The sequence below is a fragment of the Balaenoptera musculus genome, chromosome 1 (genome assembly GCF_009873245.2).
Source record: "Balaenoptera musculus isolate JJ_BM4_2016_0621 chromosome 1, mBalMus1.pri.v3, whole genome shotgun sequence".
Classification (NCBI taxonomy): Eukaryota; Metazoa; Chordata; class Mammalia; order Artiodactyla; family Balaenopteridae; genus Balaenoptera; species Balaenoptera musculus.
Window position 1 is genome coordinate 149,251,158 of NC_045785.1, and position 24,832 is coordinate 149,275,989.

The 24,832-nt window shown below is 46.2% G+C and overlaps 1 protein-coding gene across 3 annotated transcripts; it reads left to right on the forward strand.

The window, feature by feature from the left end:
• Positions 1–211: 211 nt before the first annotated feature.
• On the forward strand, positions 212–22,731 carry CD34 (CD34 molecule). Of its 3 annotated transcripts, none has more exons than XM_036824854.1 (8): positions 212–370; positions 10,032–10,214; positions 10,843–11,096; positions 12,119–12,199; positions 19,640–19,790; positions 20,025–20,077; positions 20,398–20,562; positions 21,113–22,731. In XM_036824854.1, the coding sequence occupies exons 1-8, from the start codon at positions 292–294 to the stop codon at positions 21,125–21,127; spliced, it is 981 nt and encodes a 326-aa protein (XP_036680749.1). In that variant the 5' UTR covers positions 212–291; the 3' UTR covers positions 21,128–22,731. The 3 variants fall into 3 exon arrangements, with proteins under 3 accessions (XP_036680749.1, XP_036680728.1, XP_036680739.1); XM_036824833.1 differs by having other exon boundaries at positions 21,266–22,731; XM_036824844.1 differs by having other exon boundaries at positions 22,592–22,731.
• Positions 22,732–24,832: the final 2,101 nt, after the last annotated feature.

Sequence of the window (24,832 nt, forward strand, 5' to 3'; positions counted from 1 at the left end):
TATATAAAGTTGAACAAGACGTCTGGGGCCCTCACAAAACCTTTTTTGGCCTCGACAGCGGCAACCCCAGCCTCCCTCCTAACGTCCTCCGCCTTTGGGACCGAGCGGGAAGCTCACGTTAGTGGCAGCCAAGGAGAGGGGTTGGCCGTGCCAGGACTAAAAAGGGAGGGGAGGGGAAAAAGCAAGTTTCGCCCACCCCACGTTCGGGCGGAGGGGCGGGAGCTGCGCGTCCGGGCCTGGCCAAGCAGAGTCTCGGGCTCTGTGCATCTCTTCGGGAGCGGCGCGGGAAGGATGCTCGTCCGCAGGGGCGCGCGCGCGGGGCGCGGGATGCCGCGGGGCTGGACCGCACTCTGCTTGCTGAGTTTGCTGCGTGAGTATGGGCCGCGCGCCCGGCCCGGCCGACTTGGTGGCGGGGAGGGTCGACGCTCTCCCGGGGGCAGAGCGCGCAGAGCCGAGTTAGGCGGAGCGAAGGGACCCCTGCCCCACCCCACGCCCCCACGCCCACGGCTGCTCCTGGCTTGGTGGGACCGGGGCCGCTTGAACCGAGCCCCATGGGGACTGGTGCCTCCGCTGGGAATGGGTGGGGGTTGGACGCGCCGGGAAGGCGACCACACTGTGAGCGTGAACTAGCCCAGGTGTAAACCGGAGGGCGCGCCGGAGGCTTCCCAGAGTCAATGAGGCTCTCTCGAGTTGTCTCTAAAGTAAAGCTCTTTGAAGATGCCAGTGTCCTTTCGCGTTGCCAAAGGTGCAGAGTGCAGAGTTGGAGCCAGAACCAGGAGAGAGGGGAGGAGAGAAGCAGGAAAGTTTCGTGACTGATGGTTGATTCAGAAAGCTGCGGCCTGAGCCGGTTCCTGGGAAGAGAGCGGTTCCTGGGAAGAGAGCGTTGGTGCCCACCGACCACTAGGACAGGGGGAGCCAGAATTGGACATTCAAGGAACCGGAGCGAAGCCAACCTGGGATGAGGCCCCAGGTCCGAGGTCCAGAGGCCCAGGAGGCAGGCTGAATTAGGTGACATGGGGAGTTTGGAATGAAGAACAGTCCGTGAAAATATTCTTGCATTTAAGATCGGAAAGCTAAGTTACACTCCGTCTTCTGACACCTTCTTCTCCATTCCACTGGAGAGAAGGCACGGGGTAGATGGAGTTTGTTCTGTGCCCTGCCTTCCTCTCCCCATGCAGCCCCTCACCCTGGCACAAACTCAAACTTGTTACATTTTGGAGTTTTCTTCCCCTGCCCTTCTTCTCCAAGTTCTAAAACTAGTGGACAGATCAGCAGACTGGTGGACACTCCTTTGCTTATCCACGTCCGCCCTGACTTCTTAAGCTCTTGCTCTCACTTTGGTTAAAAAGAAAAATTAGTAGGCACTCAATAAATATTCATTCATAATTGCTTTCATTTGGGGATAACATTCTGTCCATCTCATCTCATTGCACTTAGAAGGATTTAAACATTGTAAGTTATTCTCCCTTTGGCTCAAGATTCTGCTACCAGGCCTCTAGGGCTCCCAATTCCCTACTCTTACTGCATCCTAAAGGCCACCCACCACGGCCCCCTAGAGGGACCTGGGCCAGCCAGCTAGGCCTCTTTGCTCTCAGTCTCCTCTGCTGTCCCCCTTTGGGTCCACCCAGTTGGAGAGAGACTCCAGGCTGGAGAAAGCTCTAAGTAAGGCTCTGGGTTGACCTGTTTGGCAGCCCCAGACATGCCCTTCGGGGCAGGGAAAAAACTGTCACTAAGGTGTCCGTTGAAGCCCTAGAATGGGGAACTGCCCTGGGGGCTGGCTGCACCTCACAATGGGGTGAGTTGACCAGCGGCTCAGATTCCTATCCGATGCTCCACTCTCCTTTGGCTTCACAGCTCATGATGACCTGGTCCTGGGCCGAGTGAGGCCCACCCTTTTCTTATTTCCTCAGCTGGCCAGTCTCAGTCTCGCCTTGGCCTGCAGCAGTGGGGATGGGGAGAGCGATTTAACCTCTGCAAAACCTTGGGCAGATATGCTGAGAATTTCAGTGTCTCCTCTTCGGGGATGAGCGGTGGGGCCTGGGTCCCTATGCTCAATCTTGCCAGACTGCTAAGGCCAGTGTGTAGCTTTATGCATTCCCCAAGAGCTTTCTACGGTTTGTTTTTATTTAATAGTAGGAGTCATTTTCTATTATGTTGTGGGGTGACTGGAATGAGTGAGTGACTCTACCTTGAAATGCTAACAAAGGAGCATTGCAGAAATTCTGTGCTATTGTTACTGTGAACTTTAGGGCAGAAGAGGGTTCTCTGGTTTTCTCCTCACTGACCCTGACAAAGAGCTTTGTTCTGGGAAGGTCTTTTTTCTGTCCCTGTGAGAACTTGGCCTGGACTTGGGTACAGCAGCCAACCAAAAGTGTACTTTCTCTGTTGGAGATGGGGTGGCTCTGGGTGTTGACCAGAGTCAGGGTGGGCGTTGAGAGGCCACCAGGTAGCACTGCCACACCACCAGCTGGAAAGAGAAATCTTTCAGGTAATCAGGGAACCCCATTTGTCAGGCCCAGGGTATCTGTTTCCTCCAAGCCCTCCAAGGCTGTCCTTCCTCTTTCCCTAACAAGTCCCACCCCTTCACATTCCTCTTCTTCCTTTGGGTCCTTCGTGTCTGCTGACCCCACACCCATATCCTGTCTGGGGCTACGTGTAAGAGGGGAATAAAGAAAAGGGAAAAGAATTTTATCAGATATTTTCCGGAGGGGAGAGGACTCCACCCTTTGACTCTCTGCCACATGGCGACCAAGAAGGAGCAGCCTTGGGACCTCTGACTAATTCCGTGGTCCCCAGTTCTCCCCCTTGTAGGGCCAGCCCAGCTGGCATAGCCTTTGCAAATGCAAATCTTCGGCAACATTCCTGTTTGACTGATAAAACGAGCCTGGGCATCTTTTTCTTATCCCTTTGGCTCCACCTCCTGGGCCTGTTCATTCACTAGTTCTCATCTCCTTCCTTCTGTGAGTCTTTGTCTCCAAAAGCTCAGAGCAAGAAGTGCCAAACTGCAACAGATAAACTCAGGCTCAGAGTCTCACAAAAACAAATCAAAAGGAGCAACAAATTCCACTTCTTACGGTCTCACTGCCTGATTTCCTTTAGATCCTGGGCAGGAGGGCCTGGGCTTACTTTCAGAGCTGGATGGTTACCCAGTTCCACCCTTAGGGTGCCTGGGCCTCCTTCTCCCATTGACTTTGCTGGATGTCACTAAATGGCCCCTAGTGTGGGGAACTGAAAATGTGAAGGTGTGGAAAAAGAATAAAACACACCCTCCGAAAGAAAATGCTTGGAGTTGCCAGGGCAGAATTTCCATATTTTTCTGGGCTTTGACTTCCCTAATGAGAACATTCTCTTCCTTCCTCAGCTAAGAAATAAAAACACAGTATCTACAATTTTTAGTCCCAAGAGCCCTAGACTTTGCTAAGGAGAAAGACGCATGCATCTTGGGAGAATGCGATACAAATGAATAGGGATGTATACCAGGGTGTACTTCCTAGGACCTACACTCTGGAGCCCACTGAAATGAATCACTTCCCTTTGGAATACAAAGGAAAAAGCCTCTGGCTTCATTGGGAAGTTTGCTCCTGGTTTAAGAGGAAAAAAACCCCAAAGAACCCACCACTGATACCTTCTTAGCAGAGCAGCATCTCTAGGTAGCCAGCTCCATTATTTAAGAAAATGCCTTAATGAGTCTTTGGGTGAAAAAACCTAGACCCCTGGACAAACCTTTGATGTGCAGTGGCAGACAGGAGGCTGAATTGCTGAGCATGATAAAATAAAGTAGAACTTTGTATTTGATGGGCCCTAGAGACGAAAGGCTAAAGGACTCCAGAGGCCAGGAGAGCATAGAGAGAGGAGGGGAGGTGCTCGGAGCAGTAGGGAACAGTAGTGAGTGGAGGGTGGAAAAGACCTGGCTGGGAAAATTCCTTATGGTGTGGCCCAGCTGTTAAGCATAGGAATGTCTAGCCTAGGGTTTCAAGATTATGCCTTTGTCTCTTCTGGGCTGTGCTATAATCTCCCTCCATGATCTCAAACCTTCAGTAAACATGCACTGGCCTTGTAACACTGTTAGTGGTGCTCTGGGGTGGGGTGGGGGGGAGTAAAGGAATGGGTGTTTGGCAAGCCCATGGTGCAGTAGTGTAGAACGAGAACTCCTGCAGCCTGAGGACAAAGAGGCACAGAGCTGTGAAACAGGGGTCGGTGGCAATTAGGAAAATGGAGAAAGAGGTGACTGGGAGAAAAGTAAGCCCCCAGGGAAAGCTCAAGATATTGGGGTTCCACAGGAAGTGGATGGCGGCCAAGACATGCTATTTGAATATTAAAGGGGAGTCTCAGTCCCCTGGGAACACTCAGGCCACAGACACTTTTTTATGCTCACACCTCAGCTTAGCCTCTGCAGTGTAGGAAGGCATCAGCCCAGTTCTTTGATCTAGTCCAACATGACCCAAACCCACCGAGACCCATAGCAGGGATGCTTCCTGAATGCTCCCAGGAAAGATGGGTGGCTCACTATCTCCCAGAGTAGTTCATTCTATTTAAAAAAAAAAAAATCCCATGATTATTAGCTTTTTTTTATACTGCAGTGAAATTAGCCTTTATATAGCTTCTAATCATTAACTGAAATTCTATTCCTTAAACTCTCACAGAATTAATCTGACCTTTCTTCATGACAATCCTTAACAACCTTTCTCGTCTGCTCCACTAGATTATAAGCTCCTTGAGGACAGGGATTTATTTAAATTCTAGTGACACCAACACCTAGAAGTAGAAAGGTATCTTCTCTTAGCTTGTGCTCTGCACAGTGCTGAGTTTGGTGGCGCTTTGGGAAAATAAGAATGAATGAATGAGTGAAATGAATCTTGAAGAAAGGTACTTATTCTCTCTCCCCAAATTCTTCCTTTCTGTATCAAAAATCAGCAAATTTTTTCTGTAAAGGGCCAGATAGTAAATATTTTAGGCTCTGGAGTCCATATGTGGCCTCTGATGCATACTCTACTTTGTTTTATTTTACAACACTTTAAACATGTAGAAGCCATTCTTAGCTCACTGGCCAAACAACACACAGCCCATGGGTTGGATTTGGTCCACCAGCTATACTTGCCAACCCTTGATCCAGATGAAATAGCACTAAGCCCTCAACCATATGACTTGGTTTCTAGAACTTTCCTAATTCTAGTTGTCCTCTCATGGGCACTCCCTTAATTAAATAAATTCCCTCTTAAAATATAGCATTGAGTGACACGGTTCTACATAGAGGTGGTCAGTGTGAACACTCCTGATGCAGTTGCCATTCAACCCAAGTGCTTATTGTGAACTCAGAGGATTGTGCTCAGTGTCCTGAGTAATACAGACAAGTATGAGAGATGATTCCAACACTCAGGAAACCTATGATGTAACCGAGGTGACAAGACCTATACTCAGGAAACAGCATATATGATCTTGTGCCAGATAAGTCATGGAGATATGTGTCTTAAGGTCTCTGAGAGGCAGGAAAAAAGGGACCTGTCCTAAAGATAACCACTGTTTCTTGAGCATTTACCAGACAGGCAACTGCTTTACACTCCCCATCTCCTTTATTCCTCCGAACAACAAGGAGGTAGGGACTATTTTTATCTCCATTTTACAGGTGAGGTATAGAGAGGTGAAGAAGCTTCCCGAGGCCATGCAGCTAGAACTTGGTAGAGGAGCCTTTCAACAAGGTCCAATTACAGAGCCCGAGCTCTTTGTTTTGAGGCTCTCCTGTCTTCTCATCAACCATCAATGCAGGCTGTGGGCTCCCAGCAGAGGCCAGCTTGTTCCTTCTTCCTAGTACTGCATCTAAGATACCCAGGATCTCCTCCAAGAAACTCCTCTTGGGCCAGGTGCTAGAATTTGAAAGGATGGGCAGAACGGTGCTGACTGGCTAGGAGATAAGAAAACAGCACCAGCAAAAATTAAAACTCAGAGGGTCTGTGAAAAACAAGACCAAATATAGGGGGAAAAACCTTCTCCTAAAGTATAGGAATTTAGTAATTTAGGTAGCAGAACTTTCTGGATCTCTGAGGATTTGTAAACCCCCTTTAAAGACTAAAAGAATCTTTAATTTACTAATTGTAGGTAGAAATCTTTTAAAAACATATTACATATGTTTCTGCTTTCTTAGTGTATCAGGAAAAAAAGGGCTCTAACCTTCAGACTCAGATGTATCATGAAAATAATTCGGTTATGGTGCAACTCAGTGGCATTGTTAATGCCTATGAAGGTGTATATTTTCATTTACTCCTACCATAAATGGTTCCAGACTAGTGTGGTTTTTGATACTCATGTCTGTTTTTCATTTATTGCTGCTTATTCATTTTCAACTGTTGCTTCTCCTTATTATTTGCTTCTCCTTATTGTTTGCTTCTCTTTCTAATTTTTAGCTTTAGCTAGGATATCAGATAAACAAGTTTGTTAGAATTATGTGTAAAACGAGAATAATTGCCTCTGAAATAAGTACCTGTAAGTTAAATATGTGACTTTTACAACATGAATTTTGTGACTTCTATTTGGCTTCTTGGAATCCTCATCTTGCTAACTTCCTGATACCTTGTCTCCTTTTGTCCCAGGTTCATGGGTTGAGATCAAGTAGGGTAGGTAGGGGCAAATAGGGTACTTAGGGAGACACAGTTAATAAAGACGGAGTGAGAAGTAAACAACAGAAGATAGCCTTTCATTCAAATTTAAATTGTAGTATAGTGCTCTGTTGGGTTGGGGGTAAGGGCTGTTCTTCCAGTCTAGAGTGGAATGGGGTAGAGGTTTCATCGATTGTCTCTTGGATCTGGCTGGTAGGCTGCTATGACTTCCATACAGAGTCAGGGATAAGAAGCTCAGATAAAGAAAGATCAGCATTGGATGGTTTAATGCCATGGGTGTGGGGAGGAATATAGGATAAGAACAAATCTGTGGTCAGTCTTGATTCTTATAAATGTCATTCCTCCAAGACCCATCTCTTCAAGGGAGCACGAGAAAGGGAGCCCTAGAGACTGTGAAAACAAGAGACTCCAGTCTCTACTGACAGCCTCTGTGCTGCAGTGTAGGTCAGGATTGGCCCCCAGGGCTCTGCCAAGGTGTCCCCTTGCCCTACACCAGCTCATATGTACCCCATTGCTCAGCCTTGCCTTTCTGCCTTCCCTCTTTGTCCTGTTTCTCTAGGGTCTCAGAGGCTTCCCCACTCACCCTGGGCTCAGGGACATAAATCTGAGATTGGGGTTCCCTTTCCATTTCCAGACAGATCCTGCAACCTGTTCCTCAGTTCTTGGCTGAGGGGTGGGTGGGAGGGGGCAGCTGCAGCCGGGAGCCTGACCCTAGTGGCTCAGTAGCTGGCCTGGGTCCAGGATTGCTTCACTCATCTGGAACAGGCATGTCTGTCCTCAGAGCTAGCAGCAGGTCTCTCTTCACATCTGGAAAAGTTCAAAACTGTTTGTCTGGGTGAAGGAGGCCCTGGGAGAGGGGGTTCAAAAGCATGACATCACCTCAGCCAGGCCCAGCTTTCTCTGGGGAGAGAAGAGGGCTGGGCCAGGTTGGGCCAGATGGGATTCCCAAGAATTGATGTATTGGTGGGAAGAAGAAAAAAGGGTGGGCAGGAAGAGTGATGTCAAGGGGGAGTTCCAGTGGTGCCTTGGAATGGTACCTTGAGAGGATGGTCCTTCAATTCAGTGTCCAAATGTTCCCACCACCTGCCCTCTGCACTGAACTCATACCTTAGGGTCAGATTGCTGAGAGGGACTTATTTAAGGACAAAAGAAGACTGGATCTGCTTCCCCATCTATTTTATTTTGATAAATCCACTCCCCACCCGCTACTGCCCCCTATCCCAGCCAGACAGGAGCCCATACTTTTCTCTCCAAAATATGGAAGATGCATCCGATCCTTAGCAGTTTGGACCCCCTGACCCTCTTGCTACTTCTACTCAAGAGTCAGCTAAACCTCAGTGGCCCCATTGCTCCTTGCCCTGCATGAATGATGGCCTTCCCTCTTGGCCAAAACCCTGGTGATCCAGGTTCTTGTCTCTAAAACAGAGATAGTAATATCACTTGTTCCTCCTGCTCACTTGCCCTATAATTTTGAGATATGAGTTTTGTACTCACCATGAGTATCAGCCTACCTGCAACAGGCTGGAAAGAGAGGCAGATGAGGGAGAGTGAGACTTGCCACCACCTTTAGGGGAAACTTTTGGCCTCAGGTTCATTGCCTTGAAACTAATGCCTAACTTCCACCTTGATGCTGAGGAAAAGAAGAAGTGTCATTTTGCGCTGCTAATTACCCAGAAACTTCTGTAAAATACAGGCCTAGATTTCAATCAGAAAAGTTAGAGACAAGCTTTAGGGTGGCCTGGGACCCTCAGTTGCCTTTCCTTGAGGATGCTACTGCCGGGTATGAGCTCTGAATACCAAGTCTACCCCTAATATTTATAGGGCTCAAGCTAAGAATACAATGGAGGCCCACATATTATATGTTTAAATACTTCAAAGTTATAAATCAAGCCAACCATATGGTAAATAAAATATCTTCTATCCTCTTACCTTGAAAAACTTACCTTCATGGCCACCTGGAAGGCCAGATTTGAATTTAGGACTCTCAGAGCCTCGGAGTTCAATGCCACAATGTGGCTTAGCAGGAAGAGGTGGTCCTCGGCGCTTGCCTACCCTCTTCTCTTCTTCTTACTCATGGCTCTGGTCCATACTGTAAGGGATCTTGCATGAAGGCAAGGGACACCCCACCTACAAGGTGGGGTTAGATCTTAAGCTCTAACCCTTCTCCCTGCAAACAGCCACCCATTGGCCACCCTTGGGCCTTGGAGGCACACACCCTGGTGCTGCAGTTCACCCTTGGAGGGATGGACTGAGAGAAGAGGCCCATGCAGGTCCTCAAGTGAGCAAAGATCCATTGGGGCAAGAAGTTCTAGGACTTCTGGTCCCAACACGTGATCCAGAAGAGAGGGTACACCTCCTTTGGCCCCATGGATTCCTCGTAGCTTGGGGACAGGGAGGGCAGGAAGAGGAACAGAGTGTAGGCTCTAAAGTGCAGGGTCCAGACAAGTAGCTTCTCCTTCCTGGGTCTAAGGGTGGTACTGCTGGGTACCACAGGAAACATGGAAGGGTAAGAACCTGCAGGAAAATTTTCAGAGAATAACTAGTTCCAGGAACGTTATACTATAGCAACATAACATTTGTTATCTCATTGATTTTCCCAATAATCCCTGTAAGGAAAGACCCTCACTTTAAAAATTAGTAAACTGAGACACACACACATTAAATTACCGAGTTATTGACAGAGCCAGGACTAAGCTCTCTGTTCCCAGGACGTTTGTTGAGAAACTAAGCCTTATGCTCTCTAGTCCATCAGCTAGATTCCTAGGTCGGAGCTTCCCGAAAGAAATCTTGGGGTTGCTAGCTGCAGTTCCTCAATAAAAGGAAAGAATGAAAGGATTTGGAGAATGGGGGAATCTAGGGATGATAGAATATTTTTAAAGGATTACATAGAGACAGTGTCAATCTGGTGATTATTCCAAGAGTTAATACATTGGCTGAAGAGAAGGATACATTACAAAGGAAATAGAGGCACATCTTTTCCCACATTTTAGATCTTGGCAATATTTATTCAGGTGTAATTTGAAATTTTAATATTTTACTTAGCATGTTATGAGCATTGCCTCATATTCTCATGCTGCTATAGTTTTTGCATTTTTTTATTTGCAATGATTATGGTATGTTAAGTGCATATAACATCTATCCTATTGTAATTCATTTAGTTGCTTGCAACTTTTCCCTCCTATAAATAATACTATACTAGATGCTTGGTGCATGCAAACTTTTCCTTCTCTCTTTCCTTAGGAAAAATCTAATGAGAAATTAGTCACATGTCCAGGAGGATATCCTTGTTCTGCTCTGTTGCCAGGGGTGGCAGGGGATGTTCTAGATGGATTCTACCTAAAGTCAAGAAATTGAATCAGGTGATGCCATGAGGCTCCAGGATGATTTGGGTTCTGATATTTCTTCTTTGTTTCTCTGTAGCCTCTGGGTTCACAAATACAGAGAGCTTGACTACTACTGCCACAAAGTCATCTACCCCAGGAATATCTTCAACTGTCCCTACAACTATACCCAACCAGGAAAGCACAGTATCAAGTACTTTTGGAAACATCAGCCTCTATGCTGTCTCTCAGGACAGCAATGGGAGCACAGCAGCCATCTCAGGTAAAGAGTGTTTGTCTCAGGCCCCAGAAGGATGCTGCTGGCACTTGGGTAAAGCATTAGGATATTTGCAAATACCCGCACCCTCTATTTCCCACCACAGATGGAAACATACAAGCCACTTTTAATAGTGGCTTGAGTATCATGCTTAGGGTACCCTGAAGTAAGTGCTAGACAGTTCTTCCTGTAGTGACAGCTTTCTCAAGTCAGCGCCTTGGCTGCTGATCCTGATTTGTAATGCTCCTTGTACTGTTTGAGTTCAGCTTAGTGATAAAATAAGGATCTGATGAGGACTCTGTAGAGATCTCTGATCTCTTCTAAGTGAAGCAGACTGTGTACAGGCTCAAATTGGGGGTCTTTGACATCTCTAGGGTGGACCAGTTTCCAGTTCAGTTTCAGAGTCCTGAGGGCATCTCTAATACATTCTATGATTATAGCTATGTTTCCAACAGCTGGCTGGAAATGAGTTGGTAAGGGTTAAGACATGAAGTAACTCTTAACTCCCCAAATTCCCTTTTCTGGGTTGAAGTCCGTGCCTATGTCAATGAACTGAGATGTGTTTGTGTATGTGTGTGTGTGTGTGTTTATGCCAATGTGCATATATTCACACTTCTGTTTTGGTCAATTCCAGAGCCTACAGTCAATTTCACATCTACCTCTGGAATCACCCCAGTCCCTGGAACCATGAACTCGTCTGTCCAGTCACAGACCTCTTTAGCCACCACAGTGTCTTCTACCCCCATCAACTTTACAACTTCAGAGATGACCTTGCAGCCCAGCATGTTACCTGGAAATATTTCAGATTCCCCATACAATAGTACCAGCCCTGTGACATCTCCTACTAACCCCTATACATCATTTTCTCCTATCCCAAGTACCATCAAGGTGGGTGAATCAGGCCAAAAATGACAGATTGCCCCCTCACTTCATATGTATGCAAGCTCTCTCTTCCCCTTAACCTCTGCTTATCCCAACCAATGAATTTGGGTCATATAGGAGTTAGCATGAAAAATGTGCAGCATAAATATTGCTGGAAGGGATAGAAAAGGGAGGAGAGGGGTAGAGTTGGGTAGCAAGGCTGATCTGTGCCGTGGGTACTATATTTCTAGGAAGTAAAGAGTAAAGAGGATTCTCAGAAATCCATCTAATTCTCTGTGGTTCTTTCCAGTACCTCTTGGTCTAATCTTTGACTAGGGTACCACTCGCCTTTGGACATATTTGGAAACCATCTTCTACTTAATGGCGCTGCTTTTCCCAAAATGTTTAAGGCAAATACCATTTCCTGTATGCAAGAGGGTTTGGTGGTATGCCAGGAGTAGAGAGGCAGTGAGGAACTAGGCAGACCAGGGATGTTGAGCTCAACCTGCCTTTCTCAGCCTTGGGGCCTGTGGCTATCAACAGCTTTCAGCAGGAAGAGTAGAAAATGTGAGGGCATGGAGCCTGTGGGCAGGCATGGGGGACCTGCCTGATTTCTGTTTTTAAAGGAGCCAGAATAGAAAGTCCTAAGGGACCAGGAGGAAAATGAGTGTCACCAGGATCTGCCTGGCCACCTCATGATCTGTTTCCCTGCAAGTGTGTAATTCACTGGAGGGAAAACAGCTCAAAGGGGAAAAGATCCTCCCCTCTTCCATTTCTGCGCCATCCAAGCTAATGTTTACCAAGGTCACAAATAGCTGCTTGCCTGCAAGCCCAGGCTAGTAACAAAAGTTTTGATTATCTGACGGGTTAGGAAGTGAGGTAAAAGAAGAACATGACATAAATTTCTAGTCTCCTAACAAAATGTTTAAATTTCCTTTCTTTAAAGCCTCTTTAAAAAGTATCTCACAGAAATCAAACCAGAAAGGAGGTGGGGAAGAAATGAGGGGCAAAGATGCTGGCTTATTTACTTCGTTTTTGTTTTAATACAGGGAGAAATAAAATGTTCCAGAGTCAAAGAAGTGAAATTGACCCAAGGTATCTGCCTGGAGCTAAATGAGACCTCCAGCTGTGTAAGTCAAAGCCCCCAATTCCTTACCCGCCCCTCTCTTCCCAAAATTCCTTCTGAATGTCCTGAAGGCAAGTCTTGGACTAACTGACTTGGGAGGGGGTGGGGGGAGTTTAACATGGACAGGCTACTTTGAATACTGAGCTTTGGATTTAAGGAATGAGAGGCCCCATCTGGTGGACAAAGAAGGCAAAGACAATTTTATTTAAATTTACGTTTTCCCTCCTCCATTGTACATTTTATATATATATATATATGTATATACATATACATATATATATATACGTATATATATATATATATACGTATATATATAGTCAGATTTAAGTTTGCTTTTATATTAAGAAAGTTCTTCATGAAATATAAACTAGTCACCTAAAATATCAATTTATTTATTATTATTTTCATATAACTCTTTAATATACAAAGAATTTTTTTGCTGTAAATGCTGCATTCTCCATATAACCATTTCCCCTAGCATTATTTATTGCATGATCCTCTCCTTTATTGATTGGAATGCTTCCTTCAGTTTGTATTAAGTTTTTATATATCCTAGGGCATATTCTTCAGAGAGATTTTATTTGTTTAGTTTGTCTTTTTTTTTTTGCCTGTTTTAAATTTTTAAATTATTATACTTTTATATTACAGCACTTTTAATATCCAGCCAAGCAGGTTTTTGCTTATTACACTATAAAAATGTAAGGCATTTTTCATCTGTTCTTTTAGAAAAACTTTAGAAACACCTATTCAAGATTCAAAAAAACCCACAAAACCATTAAAATTTTAATTGGAACTGCTCTAAAATCCCTCTATTTTTTTCTGGTTTTCTTTGGTATTGTTCAGTATCTTCTTTTTTTAGTTTTTAAAATGTTTTTTCCTTAGGTTTTATGGATTTCTTAAGGTTTATTTATAATATAGATTTTCCATGATATATTCCAATTGATTTTTCTGGTATATTGGAAAGTTCATTGAGTTTTTAATATCTTGGGTCTAGTCATTTTCTTTAACTTGTTTATTAATTCCAGGAGCTTTTTAGCTGATTATTTTTCATTTTTAACATAAGCTATTGTGTTATTTCTCATAATATGTTGCTTTTCTCCTTCTTTTTAGTAGTTATGCCTCTTCTTTCAGTTTCATGTCTTATTGCATTGGTAAACTGTACAGCATGGTGTTAATTTTTAATGATGATAGCAGACCCCCTTGCTTTGTTTTAGTAAATCCAATTTCCTGACAGTAACAATTTCCTGGATGAAGGATAAGATGACAGGAAGAATGGTATTTACTCATAGAAAAAAAAAAAACGTTTTCTTACAAGGTGGGAATCCATTTAAGGGAACCATATATATGATGTGTGACATTCATAGATTGGAAAGAGCCTGAGCAAATACCGTAGTCTGTGGAGGGCATTAAGTTACTTATTTTGTCCACTCTGACTATTGGTATCGTATTCATGATTATCAGTTGGGTCATTGTGACTCACAGGTCTTTTAAAATAATACCTAAGAAAATTATTTAACTTACAATTTTAAAAAACAACACAAATTTTGAAGACATAGGTTCACACAATGGAATAACTAAGTGCAATCTGCAAAATAGTTAAGCATGAATATACAATGTACAAGTAACATTCTGTGTGTTTCTGACGCTGATTTTCAACTCTAGTCATTTAAAAAAAATTTTTGCCCAACACTTTGCTAATTATAGCCAAGAAAAATGGCCATCTTCTCTCTCTCTTTCTTTTTGTATCATCTTGGTTGAGCACTTATTTTCTTGTGCATCACAGTGGTCTGTGCCAGAATGCTAATTCTTTGTATGAATGATTTAGAGCTAACTGCAGAGGATTCATTCTAAATGTCTGTTCGCTGCTCTTCAAAGTTCACATTTAACGAGGGTCATTGTACAAGACAAGTGCCAGAAACTTAGTGCTACTCCAGAAATAACTCCTCTTTCTGTGCTGCAGTCTCTTTCTCTCTGAGGTCTTTACTGTCTACTCTATTCTGTGCCACAGCTAAGGTCTGCACTCTACTCAATTTGGAGAGGATCTGCAAGTAGGGATGTGAAAAGATAGCAATTCCTCCAATATCCTAAAGAAGGCTTCTGCACTGCCCATGATGAATCAACTCTATGGCAGCACCTGTGTAGTGCTATTGTTTTCCTTTTTCTTCCACCACTGTTGATACCCCTGTCTTCCTGAGGGTTCCTCTTCCCCAGCCCCCAAGGAGCATTGCCTCCCAAGGTAATTTTCCTCAGTCAGCAATCCTTGTTCCAGAATTTTTGGCCACAGCTCCTGATTGTGTCCCAGATTCCTTTTCCTTGAGTCCTACTGCATGCTTGTCTGATAATCAATCTGTTCCAAAGTGGTGTAGTGTCTTCTAATTTTCCTTAGGTTGCATTTGTACCTTTGGTGTCAGAGAGCCTTACCACACTGGTTCTAATCGAGGGAAACTCAGGCCTAATGAGAATCATGAAAGACATGGGTTCCTCTAACATCACATCCTTGAGTACTTATGTAATGTTGTCATGCTCTTCCATCTAGTATATTCCCATAACAGAAGTATGCATGCATTGTTCTCAGCTATCCAGACACTCATTTTGCACTGGTACATAGTGAGTATCCAACCTGTTAGCTCTTGCTATGGGGATTATTTAGGCCTGTCTTCTGTACATGCATTCTGTAGACATTTCTATCCCAACTACTCTCCTTTTGCTCCTCATCCGTCACCTCTAGGCAGAAATCACCTATTTCAGCCAGAGGGGGGGAAGGTAATCCCACACTCTTGTCAAGCACCTGTTAACACATCTCAGAATCTTCATTAGCAGAACGTGCCACCCTATATCTGACTTTCATTCTCTCTGCTGCAATATCAGGTTAATTTAGTTTTTGTGGTTGTGGTTTCCCACATAATTTCCAAACTGTGAGATTACTTTATTCTCTTATGCTATAGCTATTGGTCCAGGGGAATCTACCAAGGAATCGTTTTAATGGTGGTAAAATACACATAATATAAAAATTTACCATTTTAAGTGTACAGTTCAGTAGTGTTAAGTACATTCACATTGTTGTACAATCAATCTTCAGAACTCTTTTCATCTTCCAGAACTGAAACTCTCCACCCGTTAAACAACTCCCCATTCCCCCCTGCTCCCAGCCCCTGGAAACCATGATTCTACTTTCTGTCTCTATGAATTTGACTGCTCTAGGTACCTCATATGAGTAAAATCATATAGTATTTATCTTTTTGTGACTGCCTTATATCACTTAGCCTAATGTCCTCAAGGTTCATCCATGGGGTAGCATGTGTCAGAATTTTCTTCTTTTTTAAGGCTGAGTAATATTCCATTGTATGTTCATACCCCATTTTGTTTATCCATTCATTCACCTATGGACACTTGGGTTGCTTCCACCTTTTGGCTATTGGTAATAATGCTGCTATGAGCAATAACATTATTATTGTTAATAATGCTGCTCTGTTCAAATATCTCTTCAACACTCTTATTTCATTTCTTTTGGGTATATACCCAGAAATGGAATTGCTGAATCATATGGTAGCTCTATTTTTAAAATATTGAGGAATCACCATACTGTTTTCCACAATAGCTACACCATTTTATTTTCCCAGCAACAGGGCACAAGAGTTCCAGTTTCTCCACATGCTCACCAATACTTGTTATTTTCTGCTTTTTTGATAGTAGCCATCTTAATGGGCATGACGTGTGTTTGATTGGCATTTCCTAACGATTAATGATGTTGAGCATCCTTTCATGTGCTCACTAACCATTTGTATATCTTCTTCGGAGAAATCTCTATTCAAGTCCTTTGCCCTCCAGTTTGTTTTTCAGAACTACCTTTCTTCAGAAACACATATGTTTATATGCAGAAGTTGTATTTTCTCCGCTAGCTCACATCACCCTTGTTCTGTCACATTTACTTCATTGGAGGCAGGCTGCCTCCGGCCTCCAGATAATATCCCCAGCCCTCGCCTTCCTTGCCCTCTGCCCCAACAGTAAAGGTCAGTTTCCATGCAGAAAAAATAACTTACAGACGGAGGACTGATGAAGACAGTGTGTCTTCTGGAAAGAGCCTGAGATCTGGGACAGCCTAACTTTTGGTCAGCTGCCCACTTGTGTGACTTGTAACAGGTCCTTTAATTACTCCAGTCTCTATATGAAAATAGGTGTTTTAGCTGCATTGTCCAACTCACACCACAGTCAATAAATTTATTGAAAGAGAGGGTGGGAGGGACAGAGAGAGAGGCGATTTAGCCTAGAATCTTAACATTGGGAAATATCTTAACGTTCATTTAGAAAAATACCTGTCCCTCTCTCTCCCAGCTCCAATACTTAATGTGCTTCTTTAACATGTTAAGAGTCTTTGCAAAGTTTGAGAATGCTACTCTAGAAAGGTTAGGTGGTTTTATTATGATTATTATTTTTACAAAGTAACATGTGCAAGCAGATGTAGTTAGGGGTCCACCAATCTGATTCTCATGAGCAAAATGGTGAGGCTGTGGCTTCCTCCTGCCCACTCTCCCATGATGTCTGCCCACAGCCTCCCTTGGGGGAGGATGTTTATTTCAAGCATCCGGAGGAGCATTGTGCTTTGTTCAGGATCCACCTGCTCCTCTCCAGGCCCAAACACAATTCACTGATGCTGTTGGATTCCAGAGTGGGAGGGAGGCTGGCCACTCAATTCCCTTGAATTGAGTCCAAGAAACTAAACAAGGGGTGGAGGGACCCTGTGTAGAAGCCAAACCACTTGGGATGTTAAGACGAACAACAATTCACTGAGTTCTTGTTTGTTTAGTGTTATGCTTCGTGCAGTCCGGGTTCAAAATTATGTAATGTACACCCACTCCCCCCACTAAGAAGTCTTATAGTCTAGTCACAGAGAAATGACAGTAGCAGTAAGGCAGAATGTGATTAAACATCGAAGTGTGGACACTATAGTCTATGAGGTATTGCTATTATTAATAGTAATAGTAACAGCTGCCATTTATCCAGTGCCCATTTGGTTCCAAGCACCTTGCCAGGCACTCTTCATACAGCAGCTCTTCAGTCACCACCCCTACTGAGTCTTCAGCTGAGGAGCCTGACACTCAGATGAGTTGCATGACTTGCAAAGAATCTAGTTAACAGCAGAACAGGGGCTGATACCCAGTCTAATGGAAGATAGGACTGGCTTCACTGAGGAGGTGAGATGGAATTGAGTCTTGAAGGATGGGAATCCAAGGGGGAAAGCCATGTTCTTCATTGCAACCAGGGTTGTGAAGGTCGCAGGCTCACACACTCCTGGGCTTCCTCGTAGTGCTACCCCCACTCCCAAGGCCCTTTCCTGCCAGCTTCTCCTGCATACATGCTACCCATTCTTCAAGACCTATTTCAGGATGCTTCTGATAACCCCACACCAGATGTATGCTCACCCTCCTTTGAATGTCCATAGCAGTTGTCTGTGCCTTTCTTAGGGTTCTTACCATGTAACTAGCTCTGTTACCTCTTAGTCTCTTTGTGCCTCAGTTTCTTCATCTATAAAATGGGGAGAATAATAGTATCCATCTCGTAGGGTTGTGTGAGGCCTAAATGAGTCACCATGCATAAAGCACTTAAAGTAGGGCCTGAGACATAGGAAGCATCGTTTATCTTCATGGCCATGCATATACAGTGAGAGCTCTGACCATGTGGAATTCATTGCCGCACCTGTCCCCCCCGACCCCCGCCCCCATACCTGACACACGCACAGAGGGTTTCACACAGTGTCTCATATTCGGATCCTGATCACTGTCAGAACAGCTGAATCTGGTTGAGGAATAGCTTCCTAGGACTCAGCAGACTGAGGAGGTGCCGCCTTGTTCGGCTTGTTTAGATTATGCAGGAGCCCTGTCCCTCTGCCTCTCTCAGTAACGAGACACATTTCAACCAGAGACACTTCAGAAGCCCAGAATCATCCAGGCAGGAGTTTCCCTCCTCCTCATCCAGAAGGCGCGGTGCTGGGGAGGGTGAGGTGCTCACGGAGAGGCAAGGCAAGGCTCTCCAAAGGGACATGAGCCCAGAGAGGAAGAAGACTGCTGATTACATCAAATGTGGTGCCCAGACTCCCCACAGCAAATGCTGTTGTGAAGAGCCTCTATCCAAGGACTTCCTTGGACACCTGCATCATCTATCCTTTTCCTGAGGGGGAAGCAGCCGTGGCCTGAGAATTCATTTCTCTGTAACCTTGGCTCTTGGGGACCTTCTGAGGCTACCGTTGGATTCTTCTCTCTGTGATCTGGAGGTTAGGTAGCCCTGCTCTCTGGCCTCCCCAAAGCCTTGAATTCCAGCTGGCAGGAGAAAGCTGGACGTGAGGCCAATCTTGACCTTGTCTTGTGCAGGAGCAAAGGAGCCTGGGTTTTCCTGCCTTGGGCCATAGCAGTAGGAAAATACCCAGGCTGCTTTCCAAGCTGGGAGGGCCCTCTGGCCTTGCCCTAAGGAACAGTCCTGCTCCACAAACAGGAAGCTTTCTTCTCCACGGAGGCTCAGTTCTGATGCCCCTCACACGCCCCAGCAGTTTTCCCCTAACAGGAAAGCTGTCAGAGCCGTTCAGGCATTTCCTCCCCTGCCATCTGCCATCTGGACAGAGGAGAAAGTCTTGGTTTTAATTCCTTTTCTGTGCAGGGGAGGCCACTCCCTTTAGAAGGCTATTGGAATAAATCCTGGAGGTCTGAGCACAGGGTGCTGGAGCGACACAGTCAGTGATTCCAATTCATCCATTTTCTGGGACTCAACTGTTGAAAAATAATCAGAGTTTGTCTTCTGAGTCTGAGTGCCTGAGTCCTATGTCAGCAACCTGGAGCAATCTGTCACCCTCATGTAAAACTGGGTTCCATGTTTCTAATGGGAAAGGGGAATGGAAGACTAGACAAGAACACCACTTGAGTTTGAGCCGTGCTCTTTGTGAGACCCCTTGGAGGGTAAGAGGGAAGGGACCCAGGATCCCATTGCGTCTATAGTCATAAATTTGTTCTCTATTCCTCACCTCCCTTAGCTTTTCCTTCAATATTTGGGGCTATTGTAACCTTGAAACAGAGGATTTTCTCTTCATTAGTATTGCATTATTAATATTTTCTGTTATTGGTAATTTCTTTTGAATTTAATTTGAATAGTATATGTTTACATGGGCAATCCTTCAGTAAGATGATGTTTCCTAAATTCATTCTCTGGCATCTTGCAGTGCCACCTAAGACCACCTTTTGGTCCTGGAAGATTTTGGAGTTTTTATCTTATTGTGTTTTTGCACATAAGAAGTTTGCAAGATTTTTTTCTTCAGTTGGAATTTCAGAAAAAAAGGATTCTTCTTGTTTTCAGGGTAATAGTGTGACTTTAATCAGAATTATTGCCTGAGACTCCGGATGCAGTTCAGAGTATACTAGTAACCTCATCTCCTTCTCACCATTTTTCTCTGTCGTCCCAGGAGGAGTTTAAGAAGGACAATGGAGAGGAACTGACCCGAGTCCTATGTGGGAAGGAGCAGGCTGAGGCCAGGGCGGGGGTGTGCTCCTTGCTCCTGGCCCAGTCTGAGGTGAGGCCTCACTGCCTGCTGCTGGTCTTGGCCAACAGAACAGGTAAGGGGCACATCTGTCTTGAAGTCTAGGGAGGGAGAGGGGCTGAGGTTAGAGGAATCCTGGGTAGAAATCAGGCATCTTCACTCAGAGAGCACAGGTGCTAGGGAGCAGGGCTATGCTGACTTTGGGAAAGACCCTCCTGAGATATACCCTCACCATCAGAGCATCTTCTAGAATAGTACAGAATGAGCTGTTCCAGCTTCTAGATCCAACAACCTCTGTTTCTAATTCTAGAACTTTCCAGCAAGCTCCAACTTCTGAAAAAGCACCAGTCTGACCTGAAAGAGGTAAGCTCTCTGAGATGAGGGGTCTCAGGGGAATTCACTGGAGCAGGGGAGAAAGTAATTATCTTCTCCAGACCTGCCCTTCCTACCTCTCCACCCTTCTCCAATAGTCCTTTCCCTTCTATGTTTGAAACAAAATTTTACAGTGCAGCCTAATTAAGAGATTCCAGTGTTAAGTCCTGTTTAGAAAATCCCTGAGGTCCATGTCTTCTTGGATTTATTCACTGTTGAGTCACATACAGGGTCTAGCATGGACTGGGCCCCTTGTCTAGAACCCATGTTCCACAAATGACAGGCTCTCTTTTCTGCCTCTTCTCTTCAAGCTGGGCATCCAAGGCTTCACTGAACAAGATGTCGGGAGCCACCAGAGCTATTCCCGAAAGACCTTGATTGCACTGGTCACCTCGGGGATCCTGCTGGCTGTCTTGGGCACCACGGGCTATTTCCTGATGAACCGCCGCAGTTGGAGCCCCACAGGAGAAAGGCTGGTCAGTTCTAGGGTCCAGGGCAAAGAAAATGGGAAGCTAGGTCTCCTGGGGAGGTCCATGAATGTCATGGTGGGGGAGGAGAAATACCAGAAAAGGCACTTCTGTGCCCTCACACGGGAATATGCGTGTATGCACATTACTGTATCCATGGACAAGTCAAAACAATATATAGCAGATTGGGGAGGGGGCACTGACTGGGGCCCTGGTCCCTGTGGTAGCAGGTGGTTCGTGTCATCTATTTATTATTTTCCCTGGGATAGTTTAGCTGGGTACAAACCAGAACAGGCTGCTAAATCAGCCACTTATTTGCAAGCATGTTAAAAGCCCACGGGCACCAAGTGGCTCATAAGGGAACACATGGAAGGAAAATGTACTCTTGACGTGTTCTGCATGAGAGAGGACAAGGCCAGGGTTTGACTTTTGGCCTCTGGCCCTTTAATTCCTCTGGGGAGGTTATTGCACCCTGGGGACTGCCTAGTTTCTGGCGGGAGCTGGCTCTTGAACTGCCGTGGCACGGTGTGGTGCCTCTCCTCTGTCCTTTCTCCTCTAGGAGCTGGAACCCTGATCGCTCTTCAGGAAGACAGGAGTCTGCACATGCAGCTGCAACCTCCATCTTCCCCTCCTACTTCCTTCCTCTTCCTCCCATCCCCCTTCCTGCTGCCCTGCTTACGAGATAATGCTCCTTTATTTATACACCATCTAGGGCGAAGACCCTTATTACACGGAGAACGGTGGAGGCCAGGGCTATAGCTCAGGCCCTGGGGCCTCCCCTGAGGCTCAGGGAAAGGCCAGTGTGAATCAAGGGGCTCAGGAGAACGGCACCGGCCAGGCCACCTCCAGAAACGGCCATTCAGCGAGACAACACGTGGTGGCTGATACCGAACTGTGACGGGGGCGAGCGGGCGGGGCGAGACTGGGCAAAGTCTGGGGAAGGAGCCCCTCCCTGCACCTGAGCACGTGCTGTCTCCCTGCTGGAGGAGCCTCCCTCACTCTCCACCCTTTCCCACTGCACACCCCCTCGGAGGCCGTTCCTGGGACCCTGCCCTGTTCCAGGCCAAGGGGTTCTCGCCACCTTGGGGAGAGACAGGTAGCTCCTGCCCTTTCCACATTCAGCTCCCTGCACCCAGCTTCTGGGCTGCTCTGCGTAAAGGTGTGATAGGGAAAGCCAAGGTGCAGAGAAACTCCCTTTTGGGGGTTGATGGTCTTGCAGCTTCCACACAGGGTCCCCTTCCCTCCCCCTCCTCTCTGCCTCATTATAGGAACTCCCAGGGGAAAGCACAGGCTTTTCTGGGCTGTAATTTCCTCCCAGGAGACTTTGCCTTTTACTCTTTCTTCATTATATTTTCTTTCTCTACTTTAGGGAAACCAAAAGCAACCCCTTTCACCTGCTCCTTTGTAATGATATAGACAGAAAATCATGTTGTCTTAAACCATCTCCCTCATTCCCCCTCTAAGGCACTGTGGATTCCGTCACCACCTCCCCTCTTGCTCTCCAAGTTCCCTGAGCTCCACAGGCCCCGCCCCCCTCCCCCCCCCAAGTTTTAGAACAATGTCCTGTGTCTGTGTGTTTGGGGTGCATGGACACACATGTTCATAAATGGGCACACACATGGGCACAAATGGGTGAGGGCACATAGTTTGGCCCTCATCTCTGCGGGGCCACGCAGAGCTTCTGCTTGGGGTGCTGTTTCTCCCTGTGGCTCAGAGTGGACAGGACCGTGGGACCAGATCTCTGAGCCGTGCCTCTTGACCTGTGTGCTTCTGAGGAAGACTCTTGCGCTGAGGCTAGGTTCTGACCTTAACCTCTGTCTCAACGGCTTCCTCCCTCCTCTCCCTGACTCCTGGGTTGAGCTGTGGCCTCAGCCTCCCAGCAGACTTCCTTTCTGTCTCTGCCTTCCCAACCCTTAATCCTTTTACTGCTCTGCAAACCATGTGGTCAGGGCCCCAGCACATCTCCAGAGGACCCTCACCACCAGCCACCTTTTCTGTGAGTGACCCAGGTTCTGTTTTTGTTTCTGTTTTTTTCCAGAGGGGTGAAAAGGGATCCTGGTTTCAATGACGGTTGGAAATAGAACTTTCCAGAGATAGGAAGATGGGGTGGATTTTTTTTTTTTCCTGAATAAAAAATGGTGTGTGTAAATACTGTAATTAAAGTGATACTGAAACATATCTGTTCTGTGGTTCTGTCCCAGCCGGGTGTGCCTGAAGACCAGAGCAGCGGTCTCCCCATGAGACCTGGCCAGACTACGCAGGGACCCGGTAGGGAGGGGCTAGCCAGGGAAGAGGTGGGACCAGCTCAGGGGACACAGGTACCAACCAGGATGCTGCTTGTTGTCTAAGCCTACTAACTACTCCCCTCTCTGGGGGGAGACAGGGATGCTCTCAGGGAAGCTGATGTTTCTAGTCGTGGAAAGAAAAGCAGGCAGAATGCAGCGGGGCCTTCAGGATGGAGGGTGCTGAGGACTTAGGAGCTGTACCCTTCATGAACACCTTTCTGAGATAGAGGCACATTTTGATCACCATATGCAAAAGATGCCAAACAAAGAGAAGGAGCCAGGGCCTGTGCACCCTCTATTTTAGTCACACTATCCCCATCCCCAGCTGGGGGCAGAACAGTGAAGGACAGTATGGGAACTTCTCTCTAGAGATCTGGCTGCCAACTCCTGGATGGGATGCTTTCCACCTCTGCATTAAGACAGCAGCCTAACTGCAAAACCATCTGTAAGCCCCCCTACCCCCAGAGCCCAGACGCCCCACCCCCAGCCCCTACCATAGGAAGTGGGGGAGGGAGAGCTGTTGGACAATCAGGAGCTTCAGGAAACACTCCTAAGTGTGTCAACAGTGGTGGCAGCAGTTGGGGCCAAACAAAGGATCCTTCGATTCTTATCTGGCCAAAACCAGACCTTTTCCCTCAGCAGCCCTACACCCATTTCCCCCTTTCTTTTCTCCAACTGCTCTAACCAGAGGTTCCTCCCCAGGACTCAGGGGAGGCAAAGGGAGGAAATCTTGAGGTTTCCCTAGAAGGTGATGGCTGCGGGTTGGAGAAAGGGAAGATGGTAATCAGAAGGAGAAGTCAGGTTGGCCTCTGTCTGGTCACACATCCGGCCGTGAGAGGGACGGGAGGAGAGTCTGGCCAGGTCAGGCTGGTGGTACAGGGTACAGACTCCCAGGAAACAAGGGAGGAGGAGAAAAGGCAGCTGGGTCTTTGAAACGCCTTCAGCCTCAGGCCCAGCAACCTGTAATAGTATATTGCCCCGAGTTTGTCAGAGTGTGTAGGCTTTGGGAGGAAGCGAGGGTTGTGTGTGTGTGTGTGTGTGTGTGTGTGTGTGTGTATGTGTGTCTTTAGGGGGTAGGGTGGGGTGGCGACTGGTTCTTTTTGATGCTGGACAGCTTGCCCTGAAGGACTCATTGCTTTCTAGAAAATCAAACTTTCCCACCTTTGGTTTGAGCATCCTGGTGTGGCAATGGCTCCACCTGCTGGCCATGCTGGGCTCCTACCGCTCAGCTTCAGTTCAACTGCCTCCATGTTGGGTTTCCCTCCACTGCTGCCCTGCCCTTAAGCAGCCTAATCCAGACAGTCCCACACCTGAAGCTCATTTAAATACAGACAGTCGCTGCTGGAGGATACTTGAAAGATACTTTTAACTCGACTCCCTATGGTACAGTTAAAGGCAAACTAAGGCCCTGGCCCAAATCATTTAGAATTCAGGTGTCCTGAATCCAAAGCTTTTCCCACTCTTCTGCTGGGACCTCAGGCTTCCTCCAGTTGGATGTCCTGAAGCTGGAGAGGACAGTGTCAGGATAGGTCTGGGGCTTCACCTCTGGAGCATTTCATCAATGGGTGCTCTCCCAGGCCTGGGCAGCCAAGCAGGTCCCGGGACCTTAGTTCACTCTGCTGTGCCTGAAGTCAGCCCTGGAGAACTGACCCTGGACTATTACATAGTTCATTATGGAAAAGCATACCTAGATGTATCTTCTGCTAGATTTTCATTTAATGGATAAAGAGGAGGGTCCCCTAAGCCTGGATAAAAAGGTCGGTGACAGAGTGGCCCTTTTTTTTTTTTTCCTGAAAATGCTTTATAATAATGCAGAACAGTTATATATAGCAAACACCTTTAAAATTTAAACCTTTTAAACATTTAATTTTCCGGCACGAATACACACAAATGCTGCTACGGGGGTGGGCTGGGAGTGGGGACAGGGTGGGAAGGGCAGATTACAGCCTCCATAGGGATCAGAGTTTCAACAGTGTTACTTATAAATTATAGTA

What these genes read in the sequence shown, in the direction of transcription:
- CD34 (XM_036824833.1), top strand. Translation starts at nt 292, where the DNA reads ATGCTCGTCCGCAGGGGCGCGCGCGCGGGGCGCGGGATGCCGCGGGGC. An exon ending in TAAATGAGACCTCCAGCTGT is followed by an intron (nt 12,200 to 19,639) that starts GTAAGTCAAAGC and finishes CTGTCGTCCCAG; the next exon opens with GAGGAGTTTAAGAAGGACAA. An exon ending in ACCAGTCTGACCTGAAAGAG is followed by an intron (nt 20,078 to 20,397) that starts GTAAGCTCTCTG and finishes CTTCTCTTCAAG; the next exon opens with CTGGGCATCCAAGGCTTCAC.